At 64.0% G+C, this 17607-nt stretch overlaps 2 protein-coding genes across 2 annotated transcripts in view; one reads left to right on the forward strand and one right to left on the reverse strand.

The window, feature by feature from the left end:
* The window catches only part of TNRC18 (trinucleotide repeat containing 18), an 84999-nt gene extending 80992 nt beyond the window's left edge, over positions 1-4007 (forward strand). Inside the window, 3 exon segments of the mRNA XM_048224641.2 lie at positions 2871-3107; positions 3230-3304; positions 3686-4007. Of these exon segments, the coding sequence (XP_048080598.1) occupies positions 2871-3107; positions 3230-3304; positions 3686-3892 (519 nt within the window). The 3' untranslated portion in view covers positions 3893-4007.
* Positions 4008-6646: 2639 nt separating this feature from the next.
* Positions 6647-17207, reverse strand: SLC29A4 (solute carrier family 29 member 4). The gene is made up of 10 exons (XM_026515539.2): positions 17033-17207; positions 14404-14535; positions 14099-14212; positions 13532-13660; positions 11647-11721; positions 10966-11213; positions 10108-10249; positions 9801-9988; positions 8772-9012; positions 6647-7617 (listed from the first exon to the last, which is right to left on the reverse strand). The coding sequence occupies exons 1-10, from the start codon at positions 17205-17207 to the stop codon at positions 7478-7480; spliced, it is 1584 nt and encodes a 527-aa protein (XP_026371324.1). The 3' UTR covers positions 6647-7477.
* Positions 17208-17607: the final 400 nt, after the last annotated feature.

Genomic DNA, 17607 nt, shown 5'->3' on the forward strand with positions numbered 1-17607 from the left:
GGGGCGATCGCATTTTATACTCGTGTCCCCCGAGTCTCAGAGCGCCCGAGAACGCCTGCTCTGCTGGGTTCAAAGCCGTGTCCCCCCCCAGAGCAGTGCTGCCTGTGATCTCGGGCCCAGACCCGCCCCTCTGTGGAACACAGGCCAAAAAGCAAGCAGGGACAGGCCCCTTGGGTAGGCGTCTAGTTACCGCACAGAGGGGCTCTCAGAACCCCACAGCCTGACTCTTGGCGTGGGCTTCGTGCTCAGCTGTCCTCTAGCCTTGCAGCAGAATAGCCCTCGGCCTCTGGCTGACCGGGGTGGCGACCCCAGCAGGAGGCGCTGCTTTCCCGGTGTTTGCCAGCAGAGCCCTGGGGCTGGATCGGGTGCCCACCCACCCACAATCGAGCGAAGGGAGAATGTTCTGGTTGCCCAGGTCCTATAATAGAGGGTGATTCTCCAGAAGGAGCCCTCCCAACCCACCCTGTGCCTGTCTGCCCTGTGCACATGCCGACGTGTACCCCGCATGTACACGCACCCGAGAAGCTTCCGTGTGCGGGCGGGGAGCAGCCCCCACAGTCACCAGTCCGTCCCATGCCCTTGGACAGGAAGACCGGCTCCTTGTCCGCAGGTGCAGCTGGACAGCTTTGCCCATAGAGCCCGTCCCCCGAGTCCCAGGCCCCCTGGGAGGTAGGCTTGGAGGAGACGCCCTACTGGGTCTGTACCCTCCCCCCAGTGCCAGTTCGTGCCAGGGCAGGCATGGGGACTTGGGGGTTGACAGGGATGAGCTTGTGGGGTCCGACAGCGCACTTCCTAAGACCTTGAGAAGCTGCTGGGGGTTTGTTGCATCCGCTCCCTGGGGCACGTCAACAAGGCCAGAAAAGTGGGGGAGAGGTTCCGAATCAAGACCCCAGCTTGGGGGTTTCTGTCTTAGCAGTGGCTCTTGGGGGCCCCCTCTGCCAGTGCCACTGGAGGGCTCTGCGGAAGGGGTGCAGAGCAGGGAGTCGGGGAGCACTCCGCACCCCGCCCCCTCTCAGCTCCTGCTCTCCTTAGGGCTTCCCTGCCTTGGAGGCACTGACTTGAACCTGGGGCAGATAATGTGCTTCTCTGAGCCTGCGGGGCACGGGTTGTCTGACTTCCAGCCCGCAGGGGTTGCTGGCTCCAGGATGAGAGGACCTCTCCTGCCAAGGCCACCGCTGGGGACAGCAAATTGGAGCTTGTAGGATCTTCCCTGCCAGGCTGCACTCAGACATTCCCCACCAGGCCTCCTGGAGCTCTGGTTCCAGCAGGTGCCTCCGAGCCGGAGACTGACACAGCCTTGCTGTCTGCCCTCCACCGTGACTGGCTCTTGCCCTGCGTTAGCCTCGGGGCCCTCACTGCTGCGGTGACAGAGCCCAGGGCCAGACTTACTGGCCGCTTTATACGGAAAGTCCGGGGAGGTGCGGCTTCAGGTGCAGCTGCATCCAGGGGTTTGGAAGGCTGTCTTCAGACCCACTGGTGGGTCCGTGTTCCAGGCTTCAGTTGCGCCTTCTACCTTCACACTGGTCTGCTCGGACAGCCTCTTCCCTCTGGGCAACAAGCAGCCCCAGTAGCTTCCAGCTCCTGTTCTACCCGCTCGGAAGTGACAGGAGGGAGGAAGGGTCTTTTTGCAAGGGATTCGAGCTAAAGTTGGTAGCGGTCCCGAGCCCACCTCTGAGCCAGTAGGAAGACAGGCTGTTCAGATTGGCCAGGCCAGGCCCCGTGCTCGCTGCAGGGGCGGGGTCGGCCCCACCGGGGAGCCGCGTGGATGGAGCCGCAGGATGCCAGAGACAACGGCTGGCAGAGATGGGCTGGTGCCAACATTGTAGCCGTGCACCTCACCCTGAATTTATTTTCCCCCTTGAGCTGAAAAGAATTTGTGGTTTGTAGCACCTCCAAGAAACCAGTGACAAGAACATCCGAAAGTCTGTCCCCACTGGGGTCCGAGGCTTTAAAAGTAGGAAAGGTTGGACATGAGCGTGCAGGTCTCCCCTGTTGAGGCGAATTGGCCCTGAGTCACCGGCAGAGTGAGTTTTAGATCTTAGTTCGAGGAGATCATGCTCCGCTTCCGTGGGGGGGGCCGTGCTTTGCTGAGGTCTGGTCTCTCTGCGGGTTGCCCCCCACCCCCGAGCTCGCTAGGGCTGTGGTGGGTTTTGGTGTGTTCCCTCCTCGGACCTCCGTGTCTGTCCCGTGCCAGGCCAGGAAATGTTTGTTGAGTGACTAAGAAAAACCCAGCACGCCATGGGCCCGGGAGATGTGCTCCTCGTGCTGGATCCCGCGGGCCCCGGGCTGACCTTAGTCAGGGGCTTCCCCTGGGGGTTGACATGGTCCCAGGGACAGCCCTCGGCCCATGCTCCCCACTCCCTCACCCCTGATGAGGCCATGTGGCAGCTGACTCCCAGTCCCATGCTCAGGTGTAAGAACCAGGCCGCACAGCCGGTGACCTATGGCCCCAGGGGATGTTGAAGGGCTGTGTGACAGCCGTGGGGGTGGAGCCCTGTGCTCCGTCCAGAGGCGAAGCTGGGAGCCTGCCCTGTCCCCCCACTGGACCTTGCTGTCCCTACCGGGAAGTTGGGGTTCAGTAGGGGACTGCAGGGCCCAGCCGTGCGAGCCTCGCAGACAGCAGGTGTGGGGTCTGCGGGCCCTCCCAGGCGTCCTGTGCCAGCGCCGCTCGGGGACAGGGAACGGAAGTCCCCCTTAGTGCGGGTCCTTGTGTCCGGGAAGCCCCCGTTGGAAACCCAGTGTGCAAAGAGATGAAGAAGGCTCCCCAGCTGGAGCCAGCAGGGGGTCCGCTCCTCCCCAGCCGCCCCTGCAGATCCCCAGAGCTCGGGGATCGGGCTGCGGGCGGCCCTGTGACGCACCGTGTCCCGCAGCGCCGCGGCATGAAGGGCAAGGCCCGCAAGCTCTTCTACAAGGCCATCGTGCGCGGCAAGGAGATGATCCGCATCGGGGACTGCGCCGTGTTCCTGTCGGCCGGCCGCCCCAACCTGCCCTACATCGGCCGCATCCAGAGCATGTGGGAGTCCTGGGGCAGCAACATGGTGGTCCGTGTCAAGTGGTTCTATCACCCCGAGGAGACCAGCCCGGGCAAGCGCCTCCACGAGGGCCAGGTGAGGCTGGGTGGCCCGCAGTGGCCCGACCGGCCCAAAGGTCGAGGCTGGGGTGCCTGGCTCTGGGGTCGGGCGGGGCCGCGCCGGGCTCACCACCATCCCCTTGTCTGCCCCACACGCAGCACTGGGACCAGAAGTCCGGCCGCAGCCTCCCCGCGGCCCTGCGGGCCTCCAGCCAGAGGAAGGACTTCATGGAGGTAGGGCCCGGGGTAGAGGCTGGGCCCCTCACACCCTCCGCACACAGCTTGGGGGAGGGGGTGGGGCTGGGCTCCAGTGGCGTCGGGGCCCCTGCCCCGCAACCCCATGTCTGGCTCTGATCCGTCCCCCGCGCTGTGTCCCCGGTGCTTTGGGGCCCTTAGCCTTCAGGCCTCTCTGTCTTGGTCTGTGTGTCTGTCTCGGGATCCCTCTCGGTCTCTGCGTCTGAATCCCAGTCTCGGGCTCTCGGGCTCTCTGGGGCGGGGGCGGAGGGGTCTTTGTCCGTCTCTGCCCTCAGGGTTTTCCCTGGTCCTTCTGGTCCGGGAGGGGGTGCCCCCCCTCCCCGGCCCCCCTGCCCTGACGCCCGCCTGCCGTGCCGGCAGCGTGCCCTCTACCAGTCCTCCCACGTGGACGAGAACGACGTGCAGACCGTGTCGCACAAGTGCCTGGTGGTGGGCCTGGAGCAGTACGAGCAGATGCTGAAGACCAAGAAGTACCAGGACAGCGAGGGTCTGTACTACCTCGCGGGCACGTACGAGCCCACCACGGGCATGATCTTCTCCACCGACGGCGTGCCCGTGCTCTGCTGAGCGCCGCGGGCGCCGACGGGGGCCCCTCCCCATCACTGCCACGTCTTGGGGGCCACGTGCGTTGGTCGTGTGCATGCAAGCGTGCCCGAGTGTGTACATGTGTGTGCCTGTATGCATGCACGTGCGTGCACGCATGTGCACACGTCCCCAGCCCCCTTCCCCTACCCCTGGGGGCCCCTCCAGACGGGGCTCCTCTCAGCTATCAGGGTATGGCTCTGCTGGGTCCCCTTCCGGGGCCTCCCCTCCAGCACCTTGTAAGCACTTGGCCGGGCCGGGCCCCCAGGACCCAGGCGCCTCCCGGCCGGGGCCCACCGGGGATTCAGAGGGGAGGGGGTTTCCAAGGAACCAAACTGACACTCGCTCTGGGGTTCCCGCTGCTTGAGGGGCCTCCCCGCGGCTTCTCGTGCCCGACGCCCCCCCTCAGCACGGAGCCCTCCCCCAAGCCTCCCGCCGCGAGACGGGGTGGGGTGGCCGGACGCCCGCCAGCCTCACCGACCAGGCCAGGCCTGCTCCGGGCACCGGTTGGGGGCCCGGCCTCCGCCCTCCCGGGATGGCCTGGACTCGGGCGCGAGAGCCAGGTGAGGGGGGAGCCCGGGAGCCCCGGCCGGGTGCCAGGCAGGGGGGGCTGCTCGCCCCGAGGCCCCCGGGGAGGGCCCACCCGTCCCAGTCTGGCCCCGTACACTACTCCCAACCGCAATGGTGCTGACGTCCTGGCCCGGCCCCGCCCGGCCCTCCCGCCCAGGCCTCGGGCAGCCGGCAGGGAGACGGCGCGCTTGGAGCCTGTACAGTTTTATTGTACCGAGACTCTCCCCGCCCCTGTATCATACGCCTTTAAATGGAGTCAACTTTTTAATTATATATATAAAGATAAATATATATAAATATATATAAATATAAACTTTTTAAAACTGTGAAAAAATAGCTATGAAATTATAAAAAAAAAGCGAACACATTCTGACGTGCAGAATATTATTTTTTATTTCCTATTAGATTGTGAGTGTCTAGCACCCAGCTTCACGGGCCCCCCTCGTCCCGAGCACACCCTGCCTGCCCCACCCCCCGGCCCAGGTGTACTGTATTCGCCCCCAGAACGGAGAAGCAGTTAGGGAGAGCAGAGGCGGAGGGAGGGAGGGGGCGGCCGGGCACAGTGGCCCCGCTCCCCGGCTCGGCCCGACAGCACTTACCAGCCCCCGCGCCTTCCAGGGGGACGGGAGGCCTCGTCCAGACAATCTTAAGGGAAGGAAAAGCCAGACTTCGGTTTTGTTTTTTGGGGGAATTACTGTTTTCCTTTTTTTTTAAGTTTCTTTTGGAATTTTGTTTGTTGGCGAATTCTGTGTGATCTTTTTCATAAAAAAAGAAAAAAGAAAAAGCTATAATCGGAGAACTGCCATTGTCTGGAGTGGTTCATTTTGGGGGCTGGCGGGGTGCATGGTGCTGGGCAGAGGCCGGCGGGCGGGGGGCGGGGGACGGTGCTAACCTTCCAGGGCCAGGAGCGACACGCCACCCCGCACAGCACCGCAGAGCTGTTCACACCCAAGCTAAGGTAAATTAAGGGAAATGCAGTTTCTCAGTGGCCCCAGCCATGTCCCCGGTGGCCAGCAGCCAGAAGTGGCCAGTGGCTCCTGTATTGGGTGGCCGAGGTGTGGGACATGTCCATCAGTGCCAAAAGCGTTCTTGGCCCGTGCGAGGCTGGAGGGTTTGCACCTCCTGTGTCCCCCCCCCCCCCAAGCGCAGAATCTGCACTCCCAGCCACGCCCACATCTGGAGACCACAGAACAAAGCTGGTGCTATGGTCTGAGTGGTCCTGGGCAGGTGTGGGGACGTGGGTCTGCACCCCTGCAAGGTTGGGGGAGGCTGGGCCCTGCTCCTGGTGCTGCCAACCCCCCTCCCGCCCTGAGGTCAGCTCTCGCTGACCAAGAACCCGCCAGCGACCTGCCAAAGGAAGGACCCTGATGGGCCTCCCGTATGAGACACACGACACAGGACACACAGCGGCACTCCCACCTGGAGCAGTGCACTGGCGCCACCTGGTGGCCCCTGTGGTATCACCTCGAGGTCTCGGCTCCCGTGGCTGTTCAGGGCGCCCACCTGGGTCTGCGGGTGACGCCTGCCCAGTGGGTCCCGGTGGGTGGGTCCCTGAAGCCGCAGGCCTGGGGCACAGCCCCCTCTGACAGCCAGTCCTCCTCCCCGACCCTTCTCCAAGGGACCCACGTTGAAGAGTGGACCAACACCACTCCTTGGGGAAACTAAGGCACCAAACCGTACAGGAAGTTGTTCATATCAGACCAATCAGCAACCCAGCCAGGACTGGAGCCCAGAAGCCTCAGCCCCAGGTCCTGGCTCCATCCCTGTGGGCAGGGGACAAGCTCCCTCCCCCTCTTTGCCTTTCTCCTGGTTCAAATGGATGGGACACAGCCCTTTCCCCTGACCTGAGGGCCAAAGGAGCACCAAGGCGCCCTTCACGCCCCAGTGCCCAGCTCACACGCCGCCGTTCACCCCCCACTGCGTGCACGGAGACCCTCCTGCTGCCGGACTGTCACCCCTGCCCACCCCCTAGGAACTTCAGGCCTGGATATGGACAAGGCCGCTTTACAGATGAGAACACTGAGGTCCCAGCCACGTGGGTGGCCCTGTCCTGCCAGGACCCCTTCCCCCGCCGCCAGTGAGCGAGGTGGCGAGCACAGCCCCCACGTGCACAGACGCTCCTCGGAGGCAGCGGCTGGCAGATCTCTGCCTTTATCTTTTAATGGCCAGTGCGGTACACTTAGTGGACAGACGGCAGGGACAGGACACAGAGGGGTGGGGTGGCCTCCCCCTGGAAAAGCCTGTCTTTGGCAAGATGCTCCAGAATCCCCTCAGCTCGAGGGTCCTGCCCGGGGAGGGACCCCACACCCCTCGCTCCCTCGCAGGGACTCCCGTCCCTCCTTGGGCCTCGCTGGATGAAGATCAAGGTCTCAGTCAAGTGATGACTTTGGCTGGGACATGTCCCCTTGTATCACACGGAGGAGCCAGAGATGTGGACAGGGGTCCCCGGGTGGGGGCAGACCCCCAGGCCTGTGGTGTCAGGTGGGTGCCCAGGTGCAAGGAGGGGGCGTCTCGGTGTGGGGAGGGGCACCCAGGCCGGCGCAGAAGCCATGGTCGTAGAGGGGTGACTGTAGACCATGGTCTGAGGCCATTCAGACCCATGGCTGCTGTTCCTTCATGGCAAATGCGTTTCGTTTGGGAGAACCAGTGCTTAGGAACAGGGAGAGGGGAGATGCTCTCTCCTTGAGGACCTCTGATGTCCATGAGGAGGGCTCCCCGGTGAAGGAGGGCTGGGGTCGGGGACCACGGGTGGGGGTGGTCTGCTCTCCTGGCCAGGGAGGGCTGTGACCCCAGGGGCCGCCGCACACAGAGGGTGAAGGGCAGGCATGAGACAGAACGGGGAGCACAGTGCTGGGTGGCCCTGGGTGGCTGATGGCTCAGCATCACCCTGGGCCCAGAGGGGTCGTGGCTGGCACAGGGAGGAGGCCAGGCCCCGCAGGCACTGCAGGCAGGGGTGGGGAGGGGGCCTTGGGCCTCGGTTGGGGGGGGCCCAGGCCTGGCTCAGGGGCCGGTGGGGAAGGAGGAGTTGGTAGAGGCGTGGAAACAGCTGCTGGGAGCGTCCCGGGTGAGGCTGTAGGTGCAGTAGGCCACGGCGGAACCCAGCGTCAGCCCCGTCATGTAGGACACGGTCATGGTGTTCCCTGCGGATGACACTGGACCTGAGGCGGCGGGCCGGGGAAGGCAGGGCGGCGGGGGGGCGCGCAGAGGACCACCCTGGTGGCCTTGACACCAGGCTAGAGTCCAAGCCGTGGCTCCTCGGGCATGGAGCAGTGACCACCGCCCGCTCCCGGAGAGGTGGCCATCCGGGGACTGTTACACCCCGGGTGAACTCACGGGGTGCCCCGGGCCCTGCCTGCTTCTCTGTCTCCAGCCCCCCAACTCCACGTGCTTCCTTGTCGTGGACAATCCAGGATGTCTAAGGGCTTCTCGAACCACTGTACCCAGAACACACCCCAGGGCCCCATCCCCCCAGACCCTCCCTCATCTCAGTGGACGGCGATCTTGGGACAGCCCCCACCTGGGGACTCCTTCTTGACCCCCGATCCCTGTCTCACACCCAGTCTCCCAATCCACCAGCTGGCCCTGTGGACTCTACCATCAAAACAGATCCAGGATCCGCCACTTTGTCGCGGAGACGCCGCACCTCACCCTGTCAGAGCCCCCCACCCCCACAGTCTGGACAAACGCAGTAGCACCTCCCTCCCTGCCCCTGCCGTTCCCTCCTCGCTGTCCAAGCAGCAGTGGAAGGCATCTTAACACACGTTTGGGTCCTGCCCCTCCTCGGGCCTCCCACCCCTACCCTGGCGGCCTCCTCCCACTGCGGGCTCTGCCCCTGGGCTTTCTCCAGGGCTCTTCCCTTGCATGGCCCCATGGCTGGTTCCCTCACCACATCCTCCAGGTCTTTGCTCAAAAGTCACCTCCTCAGGGAGGCCTTCCCAGACTGCCCTGCTTACACTGCAAACTCCCTATCCCAACAACCCCATCTTCTTTCTCTGCTTGGGTTTTTCTCTGTCATTCTTAGCACCACTCCACACATTACACGTATTGTCATTTGTCATCTCGGGACTGTGAGCCCCACAAGCACAGGGATCATTGCCTCATGTCCCTGGAGCCTATAACAGGGCCTGGCACACAGTCGGGGCTCACCGAGTAGTCGCGCGACGCATGGGAATAAGTGACGGATGAACGTCCTGCCCCTATGAGCTCCCTGAGGTTGACTTGACCCTGGAACAGTCGTGCCTGTTTGCTACGCGGCCTCGATTTCCCTGCCGGGCAGCGGGGTGCCAGGCCTTACCTGCCAGCTCGCGCTGCTTGGGGCTCACTTTGCCCGCCGCCAGGATCATGGGCACGCTGCCAAAATAGCCGTTGCTGATGCCCATGAGCAGAGAGAAGACGCAGGGCCAGGCCGGGTGGCGCAGGGCAGGCGCCCCACTGGGGTAGACGCACAGGATGAAGAGGGGGATGAAGACCATACGCAGGCAGGAGCAGGCCAGCAGGTGGGTGCCCCGCCAGTCCATGGGCAGGGCTGCCAGGATCTGTGGGGAGCCGGGCACGTTGGCACCCCGTCTCTCCCGAGCCCGCCGCCCCTTCCCGGTCCCTGTCCCCGGATGCTCCCAGCTCTGGGTGTGTCCCATCCTTGGCTGGCCGTGACCACGAAATCCACCAAATCCCTTGTTACAGCAACACCCGATCCTTGCCACGGGCCTGGCATCCATCAAAGACCGCACGCCCCCCGCCCCTGCCCCGGTCGATCCTCAGCACACCCTCCCAGGTGGGGCTCCTGACCCTGATTGAGAACTGAGGCACTCGAGGCCCCGGGGGGCAAGCCCACCGGCAAGTTGTGTGGCAGGATTAGGAGTCGAGCCCACTGATTAGGCCTCGATGCCTCCTGAGCCAGGCACGTTTCTCAGACCGCTCTGCTGCGTGACCTCGGGCAAAGGGCTTTCCCTCTCTGAGCCTCACATTCTTCGTGCCTCCAAAGAAGGCCCGCGTCAGGCCTGCCCCAGGGACGGCCGCCTTGATCTCGCTCCAGCCCCGAGCCCTGACCCGGCCCCGTAGCTCAGGGCCCTCTGCCCACGTTCTTCCGCCCCGGAGGTGGCTGCTCCCTGGGAGAGCTGTCAGTGGCCACCCGCCCCGGAGGCCCGTTCACTGTGCACAGACACGACGATGATGCCGGCACCGGCCTCTGGCGGAGCGGGGAGCTGTGCTGCGGGGTCGCCGGTGGGGGGGGGGACGCGGTCTGGGATGGCGCCGTGGCTTGGCTGCCCCCTCCCCACTCGGGAGCCCGCGGCGCCGTCTCCTCCCCGGGGGGCTGCAGGCTCACCTTGCCCACGAAGTCGGACAGGTTGAACACGGCCATGATGAGGATCGGCAGCCACTCGCCCAGGACGCAGTGGCGGACCTCGGACTCGAGGCCGGGGAACAGGCACAGCGTGATGAAGTAGGTCACGGCGATGGACAGCATGTCGGCCCAGATGGCACGGGCCACGGCGTAGCGGTGCAGCAGCAGGGCTGTGGGCGGCGGGCCGGGGGTCAGGGGTCAGGCATGCGTGCCTGCGCGTGGCCCATGGGGCAGGGCCCCAGCAGCAACGCCCGGAGGACCGCCCTGCCCGCCCCCTCCCCAGCCCCACCTCTGAAGGAGGGCCAGCTCCGCGTCACCCTGGGCTGGGGCACGTCAAAGCGCGTGTAGGCGCCCCTGCTGCTGCTGATCACCTCGTGGGCCGGGCTGTCCTTCGGGGACCCGCTGCTGGCCAGGCCTGGGCCTTGGTGCTCCTGGAGGGAAGATGGAGCCGGTGGGGTGCGGGTGGGGAGGGGCCCCCAGGCCTCCCACCCCCCACAGCCCCTCAAACACGCAGAGCTCCATCCAGCCCGAGCCTTTGCACTTGCTTTCCCTCGGCCCCCGGTGTCCGTCCTGGGGATCTTCACACCGCCCCTCCACACGCCCCTCCCTCAGCCCAGAGGCCACTTCTCAGGGAGCCTCTCTGAGCACAGAGGGGCCCCGTTCCCACGGTGGGCCTGTCCCAGCACTGGGACACAGCATGTCACCTGGCGGCCCCTCTCCGTGTCTCCGGCTCACGGCGGCGTTTCCCCAGCAGAGCCCGGGTGACTCTCTGGGCCCCGTCTGCGAGGACTCGGCTGCCAAGGACACTGAGGGGCCCCGGGGCCCCCCCAGGAGAAGGGATGCTGGCTCCTCCCACTCGGGGCTCCCGGTGTCATCCCACAGGCGCCAGGGCTGGCCCCACCTGTCACCCTGGTCCCTCCGGGGCCCGTGCAGCACTGCTGCCACCAGAGGGCGCCCTGCCCCCCAGGATGGCTACGGCCTGCCTGCCAGCAGGGCCTTAAGACCACAGCTGCGGACGGTCGAAACCTGGGTCCACTGATCTGAGGAGGGTCCCCCGTGGAAAGACGCCCCAGATCACCGCGTGACGGAGCCCCCGGCCTGAGGAGCTTAGTCAGGACCTCGCGGTGGCAGCGCCTGGGGGACTCACAAAGTGGATGTCCCCTGCGGCGACGTCGTGGTGCACGCGGTAGCCGGTTCTGCAGCCCGGGCGGCTGTCGCGGGGCCGCGCCGTGTGGTAGAGCACGAAACGGCTGCGCCGGACCAGCAGGTGCAGCAGGAAGCAGAGCAGCTCCAGGCCCGCCGACACCAGGAAGAAGATGAGCGTGCTGGCCCGCTCGTCCGGCAGCAGCAGCTTGGTGAGGATGCGGCTCAGGGACACCATGACACCCGCCGTGCCTGGAGGGGGGAGGGTGCCCTGCTGGGCCTGCACCGCAGCCCCCACTCGGCGTCCCCGGCCCTGCCCCAGCCCCGGCCTGGTCTGTCCCCCTCCCTGAACCTGCCCCGTCCCCCTCCCTGAACCTGCCCCAACTCTGGCAGGGTCTGCCCCCCTTCCTGCACCTGCCCCAGCCCCGGCCTGGTCTGCCCCCCGCCCTGCACCTGCCCCAACCCTGGCAGGGTCTGCCCCCCTCCCTGCACCTGCCCCAGCCCCGGCCTGGTCTGCCCCCCGCCCTGCACCTGCCCCAACCCTGGCAGGGTCTGCCCCCCACCCTGCATCTGCCCCAGCCCTGGCAGGGTCTGCCCCTGCCCTGCACCTGCCCTGCACCTGCCCCAGCCCCAGCCTGGTCTGCACCTCGCTGGGGGCTCCCCCCGGGCGGCTGCAGACACTCACTCTCTCCGGTCATCACGCCCTGGGTGTATCTCTTGGGCAGCATCCCCGTGTACCCATAGAAGCTGGATTGCTGCACTTGGGGGGAGAGACAGAGGAGTAACCGTGAGATGCCACTATCACCGGGTGGCGAAGGGATTGGTCCACCCACCCTGCCCACCAAACAGCACGTGCCAGGGGCCACGGGCCTGCCGCGCTCCGTGACTGGCTCTGGCCAATGAAACACGAGCAGAAACGACCTGCCCGCTTCTGGCCGAGGCAGGGAAAAGCCCACGTGGACTTCCGGGGTTTCTTCCCCCAGCGGCAGTGACCAAAGGAGCTCCGTGTGACAGATGGGGGCCGCTGCAGGCCGGCTCCCAGCAACCGTGTGGAGCATCGCCCAAACCACGTGTTGGACACGCAGAGAGAGCCAGAAATAAGTCTCGTTCTATGAAGCCATGGAGATTTCTGAGCCAGCTGGTCAGCACCGCCTCCCCGTTCTCATCCTAACACAGGCAGAAACGCCCCCCGGATCTAGCGGGGAGGGGTGCTGGGTGCAGACCCTGCGGGCTTGAGAGTCCGTGGCCTCCACGGACACCCCGGTGCAGTCACACTAGGAAAAACAGGCTCTCCCGCTCCTTCCCGGCATTTGCTGTTTAACAAAATGGAACAGAGCAGACCTGAGGACACTGTTTCCCAGAGCCCTGATTTCACTGACAAACACATGCAAATGCATTCACGGGCTCATGGCGTGCAGTGTATTTCTTTCTGCTCAAAGAGAGTATGAAAGAGTACAAAGCAACTGGCCTGGACCTTTCTTTTTTTTTTTTTTTGTTTTTGTTTTTGTTTTATTTTTAATTTAAATTCAATTATCCAACATTATTAGTTTTTTATATAAGGTTCAATGATTTATTAGTTGCACATAACACCCAGTGCTCATCACATCACACACCCTACTTAATGGCCTGGACCTTTCCAAATGTCACTGCCACGAAAGAGGAAGGCTGAGGACCACGAAGGATTAAGGGGGATTAAAGACATGACAGTGAGTGCAGGGCACGATCCCGGATCAGATCCTGGGTCAGAAACAGAATGCTATAAGGGACATGATGGAGGTGACTGGGGAAGCGGGGACACGGTCACGCAGAATAGCGCTGTGCGGTGTTACGCTCCCTGACTCGGGCAGCCATACACGGTCATAGAAGAGATGTCCTGGCTTCTAGAAAACACACCCTCGAGAGCTAGTATTTGGGCAAGACAGCTCCCAAATGGTTTAAGGTGAAAACTTAGATTATTTTATATTTGTATGTATTCAGCGATGAAACGTATGTATACACGTATGTATCTACGTGTATAAGGGGGACAGAGAGAAAGCCCGTGTGACAAAATGTCAGCAATGGGGGAGCCGGCGCGAAGGGCTTACACTATATTCGTGCAAGCTCTCTATAGCTTTGAAACAGTTTCCAAATAAAAAGTTAAAAAAATGTTTCAAAGCCACTGTCCAAGAGAAAGGTGGTGGCGTGGCGGCGTGGGCAGGTTAGTTTTTGAAGCACAGCGTAGGCCCGAGACAGCCACGGGATTGCCTCAACGTCCACACGGAGAGCAGTGGGTGTGCGGACGTGTGAACAGCGTGCGTGTGCAGATGCTGTGTGTGCTCAGTGCTCACGTGGGTGTGGTGCGGGGCGTGTGCACGTGTGTAGGATGTGTGGGCGGACGCAGGAGGCGGGGTGTGCACTCACAGAGCATGCGTGCGGGGCACGCACGTGGCTACGACCCGGCGCCGAGCCCCCGTCCCCCGTGTGGTACACCCCCGGCAGGCGGCGGGGCTGGGGTGGGACGGCCCGCAGACGGTACCCAGAGTCTCGGCGCCAGCCCCCCACCCTGCCCGCGCCCCGGCCCAGGGTCCTACCTGTGCAGCCTAAGGCCACGGTGCCCACGGCGGCCAGGTTGATGGCGTAGGCCTGGTCGTGAGAGAAGAGCTGGAGCCAGACGTCACAGATGCTGATAAAGAGGAGGGGGCCCAAGGCCAAGAGGTAGCCTAGGGGAGAGGCCAGAGAGGTGGGCAGTGGGCTGGGGTCTCCCCTTGTCCCACCCTTCCTGTAGAGCCCCGTCAGAGGTCCCCTCTCTGTCTGCCTTTCTCCTTAATACTGGGAGGGCCGGGGACACTTTGGAGGTGCCTGGAAGGCTTCCTGGAGGAGGCACCGTTTGAGCTGGGCCTTGAAACTGGATGTCGCCAGGAAGAGGAAAGAGACAGGAAGAGCAGATGTGGGGGTCCACAAAGGCCTCCCCAGGGGCAGGTATCATGCTGGCCCGTGGGGCCTCTGCCACCGGCTTGACCCTGTTTTCACACACTGAACCCTGTCACGTTCTTAGGAGGCGGGCCCATTGCCCACGTGGGGAGACTGAGTCGCCGGGAACTGGGGAGGTGAGTGGCCGGTCAGACACGCGGAGCTGGGAGCCCCGCGGGGCAGCGTACCCGCGGTGATCCTCGTATGCAGGCTCAGTCTCTCCACCAGCACGTTGTTCAGAAGCACGGCCACCAGCGCCACCAGGATGTAGGTGAGGCTCATGTCGAACACGATTGAGGTCCCTGCGGCGGGGGGAGGGGGGAGCACGTGCTCGGGGGAGCCCCACGGCCGGCACCCACCCTCGCCAGGTGCCGCTTCCTCGCTCCGCCTGAACACGGCTGACAGCCCAGAGAGGGGGAGCGGCTGAGCGAGGATCCGGGGAACACGGGCTCCAGCCTGTGGCGGTGGCCGGGCGCGGCCGCGGGGGACCCACCTGGGTACTTGTGGTGCAGGTAGTCCACGTCGGTGATGAAGCTGTTGTACGGGAGCAGGAAGCCCACGCCGGCCAGCAGCATCGCGAAGTAGATGGCGTGGTAGCGGTCGTCGGGCGCCGGCTCCTCGACCGCTGGACCCAGAGGCAGCAGGTAAGGGGGGGCCAAAGCCCTCGGAGCCACGGCCACTGTGCCAGGACCGGAGTCCACCGCAGCAGCGCCATCCCCATGTCCGCGGCCCGTCAGCACCATGGTCACCGCCACCCTACCCACCGGCATCGTGGCCACCATCCCCCTTCACGGCCAGAGCTGTCATGGCAACCACCCACGGCCGTCACCGTCACGGCCGCAGAGCAGCTGGCTTGACAGAACAGTGCGACGGCCGTTGGCAGACTCAGCCGAGGCGAAACACCCCGGGAGGCTGCCTGTCCCCGGGCACTCGTGTGTCCAGGGAGCGCGCACGTGGACGTGGCAGTGGCACCGCTCCCTACGCCCTTCAGACCCCCGCCAGCAACGTGGCTGCTTCCCGCCCTGTGACTCGAGGCTCCTAGGCCACGGGGCGGGGGGTCCAGGTTCCCAAGGGAGAAACGCTTCTACCCGGAGACACGACGGTCCCATTGACCGGGAAGCAAGACAGGCACCGGCCAGGTCGGGCTCCTCCCGAATCAACAGCAGAGAAGAGGGTTGCCGTCCCGGCCGGGCCGTTCATCCTGACTACCAAGGGGAGACTGGGGATGGAACAGAGTATGAGTATCTCTGCAAAGCAAGAGGCTCCTCACGGCATCTCTTACGACTTCTGCTCCCTGGGGCTGAAGTCAACGGAAAACGGTAACGATCCGATCGTAGGCTTTAGAAATGAAGGGCTGGGTCACCGCACCGGGCAAAGCAGCGTGACCAGTTGAGAGCGGAGGGCAACAGGGAAGGGTAGTTATAAATACCAGCCACGGCCACGTGACCCCCTCAGACCCAAGGAGAGCGTTGTTATGCGTCTTTGCCCCTTACCTCGATAGGACTATGTTTGTGTATGTGTACAAGCTTGGGTTTTGTCCCCTTTATCACCTTACCGCCTCACGGGATGCCTTTATGTTTAAAACCTCAGTATTTAAATCGCGGGCGACAGGAGGGAGGTGGGATCGAGGCGGGGAAGGCGTCCGCATGTTTTTGGCTGTAGAGGGGTTCTCTGTGTCGCGCCCAGGGAGCGCGATGACTTTGTCAGTGCCTTTATTTGGAGGTTAAGTATGGTTATGGAGCTGTGTTTGGGAGCCAAGCTGTGAAGGGTCAGTCTTATGGGTCCACTTGGCAGGCTGAACTAATCCCTTGTTCAATCAGACACTGACTGAGCCGCTGCTGTGAAGGGATCGTGTGGATGAAAGTCCCTCCTCAGTGGACTCTCAGTTAGTCAAAAGGAAATTGCCCTGGGTGGGCCTGACCTAATCAGGCAAGACATTTAGGTCTTCCCAGAGCTGAGACCCAAAACGGCTCAGGCCCCTGGGGTTTCCTGAGCACCTGCCTTATGGACTTCAGACCACTTGGCCAGGCTTCACTGTTGTTGCTTCTGTTCTGAAATAAATCCATATGCACGTGTTTATATCTATGCCTGCATTAGGTCTACAAATCTGTCTACTCTCCGTCTATGCATCTCCTACTGGCTCTGTTTCTTGGCTGAACCCGAGTGACCCAGCCCCTGTCACCACGGCCACTATAGTTAAAACCACTGCTACGGCCACCATCCACTTCTATGGCCACAGCTGCAAGGGCCACGGCCACATATTAGCTAGTGCCACGCCTGGCCAGGGGACGTCTGGCACCTGGGGGACGGGCCCAGAGCTGGCTCTGCCCAGGCACAGGGGAGCAACCCACTGCAGGGCTTGGCCAGCAGCACACACTGCCCGTGTGCAGAGAGAGGGGGCGGAACCAGAGAATAAGCCCGTTTCTGGGCCCGGAGCAGTGCTAGGGTAAAGTACAGCCACCCCAAAATGAGCTATCACAGGGGGCCTCCCGAGCGCAGGGACAGCCCCAAGCCACGTTTTGGGGCTTTCATTGCAGCCACATTGACTGTGGCTCCTGAACCGTTCGCCTTTCATTGAGGATATAACCAAAGACCAGAGAATGGTAACTTGCCCAAGGTCCCCAAGCTGGTGAAGGGACGGGGCTGAACCCAAACCTGTCCGGTGTCAGCCCCGCATGCAGCCCTCTACCCAGCAAGTCTGGTCGCAGAGGCAACTGGCCCGTTTCCTCGAGGTGGGGTCCGAGGCTCAGAGAGGTTCAGGCCCTTGTCCAAGGTCACACAGCCAGGCCGAAATCAAGTCTTTGCACCTCACATCGGTCCTCGCTTCAGGCACTTGCCCGTCTCCACTGAAGGGAGGCCAGCGAAGGTGACCAAAGCGACAATGGGTCGCACCTCCAGATGGAAGTTCTACAGGGCAGCGCAGGATCCCCCTGGCGCCCTTCCACCCGCCCGGTGGTCATGGAAGCCCGTGGCCAGATGAGGGCTCATTCTGGCTCCGTGACCCACACAGACACACGGCATCCGCGTGAGGTCGTCCCCACGGCTGACGGACACTGCGCCCCGCGCTCAGGGACCGCCCAAGGCTCCCCGAGGGTTCCCACGGCCCCTCCCCCCTCACTCACCAGAGCCTGGGAGACCCAGGACGCCCCTGGCCACGCCAGCCTGGCTCCGAGCCGTCCGCGCCGCCCCCTCCTCCTCCAGCTGGCAGCTGTCGGAGCTGAAGCTCATCACCACGCTGCTGTCCGGCGTGCCCGCCACGCTGGGCTCCTTGAGGCGCTGGCTGCCCACGGCGCCCATGGTCGCCGGCGCTGCGGAGAGGAGAGGCGGGCTGAGGCAGCGCGGGGACCCTGGGCTCGCCACACGGTGGCACGCCGTTCCCGTCTCGGGAGCTCGGGCTCGTGGCGCAGTGACGGGGACCCCCGTGACGGCCGCGCGGTGGCATGGAGGGCGGGAGGGACGGGCCGGGGCTCCAGGGCTCGCTGAGCGGTCAGGACAGCCGACAATCTGGAACGTGGGGTGTGCCGGCCTGCGCTCGGGGTCCCCGCACCGCTTCCCTCTGGGACGAGGCGCCTGGACTCACCTCACAGCCGGGGGACACGCGCCTGGAGGGTGCCACCCCCACCCCCGGCAGTACGGGGGGCCGTCCCGACCCAAACCCAGGCCCGTGGGACACTCCGAAGCACCGCGGGCCTCCATC

Source organism: Ursus arctos, unplaced genomic scaffold (assembly GCF_023065955.2).
Source record: "Ursus arctos isolate Adak ecotype North America unplaced genomic scaffold, UrsArc2.0 scaffold_2, whole genome shotgun sequence".
NCBI lineage: Eukaryota > Metazoa > Chordata > Mammalia > Carnivora > Ursidae > Ursus > Ursus arctos.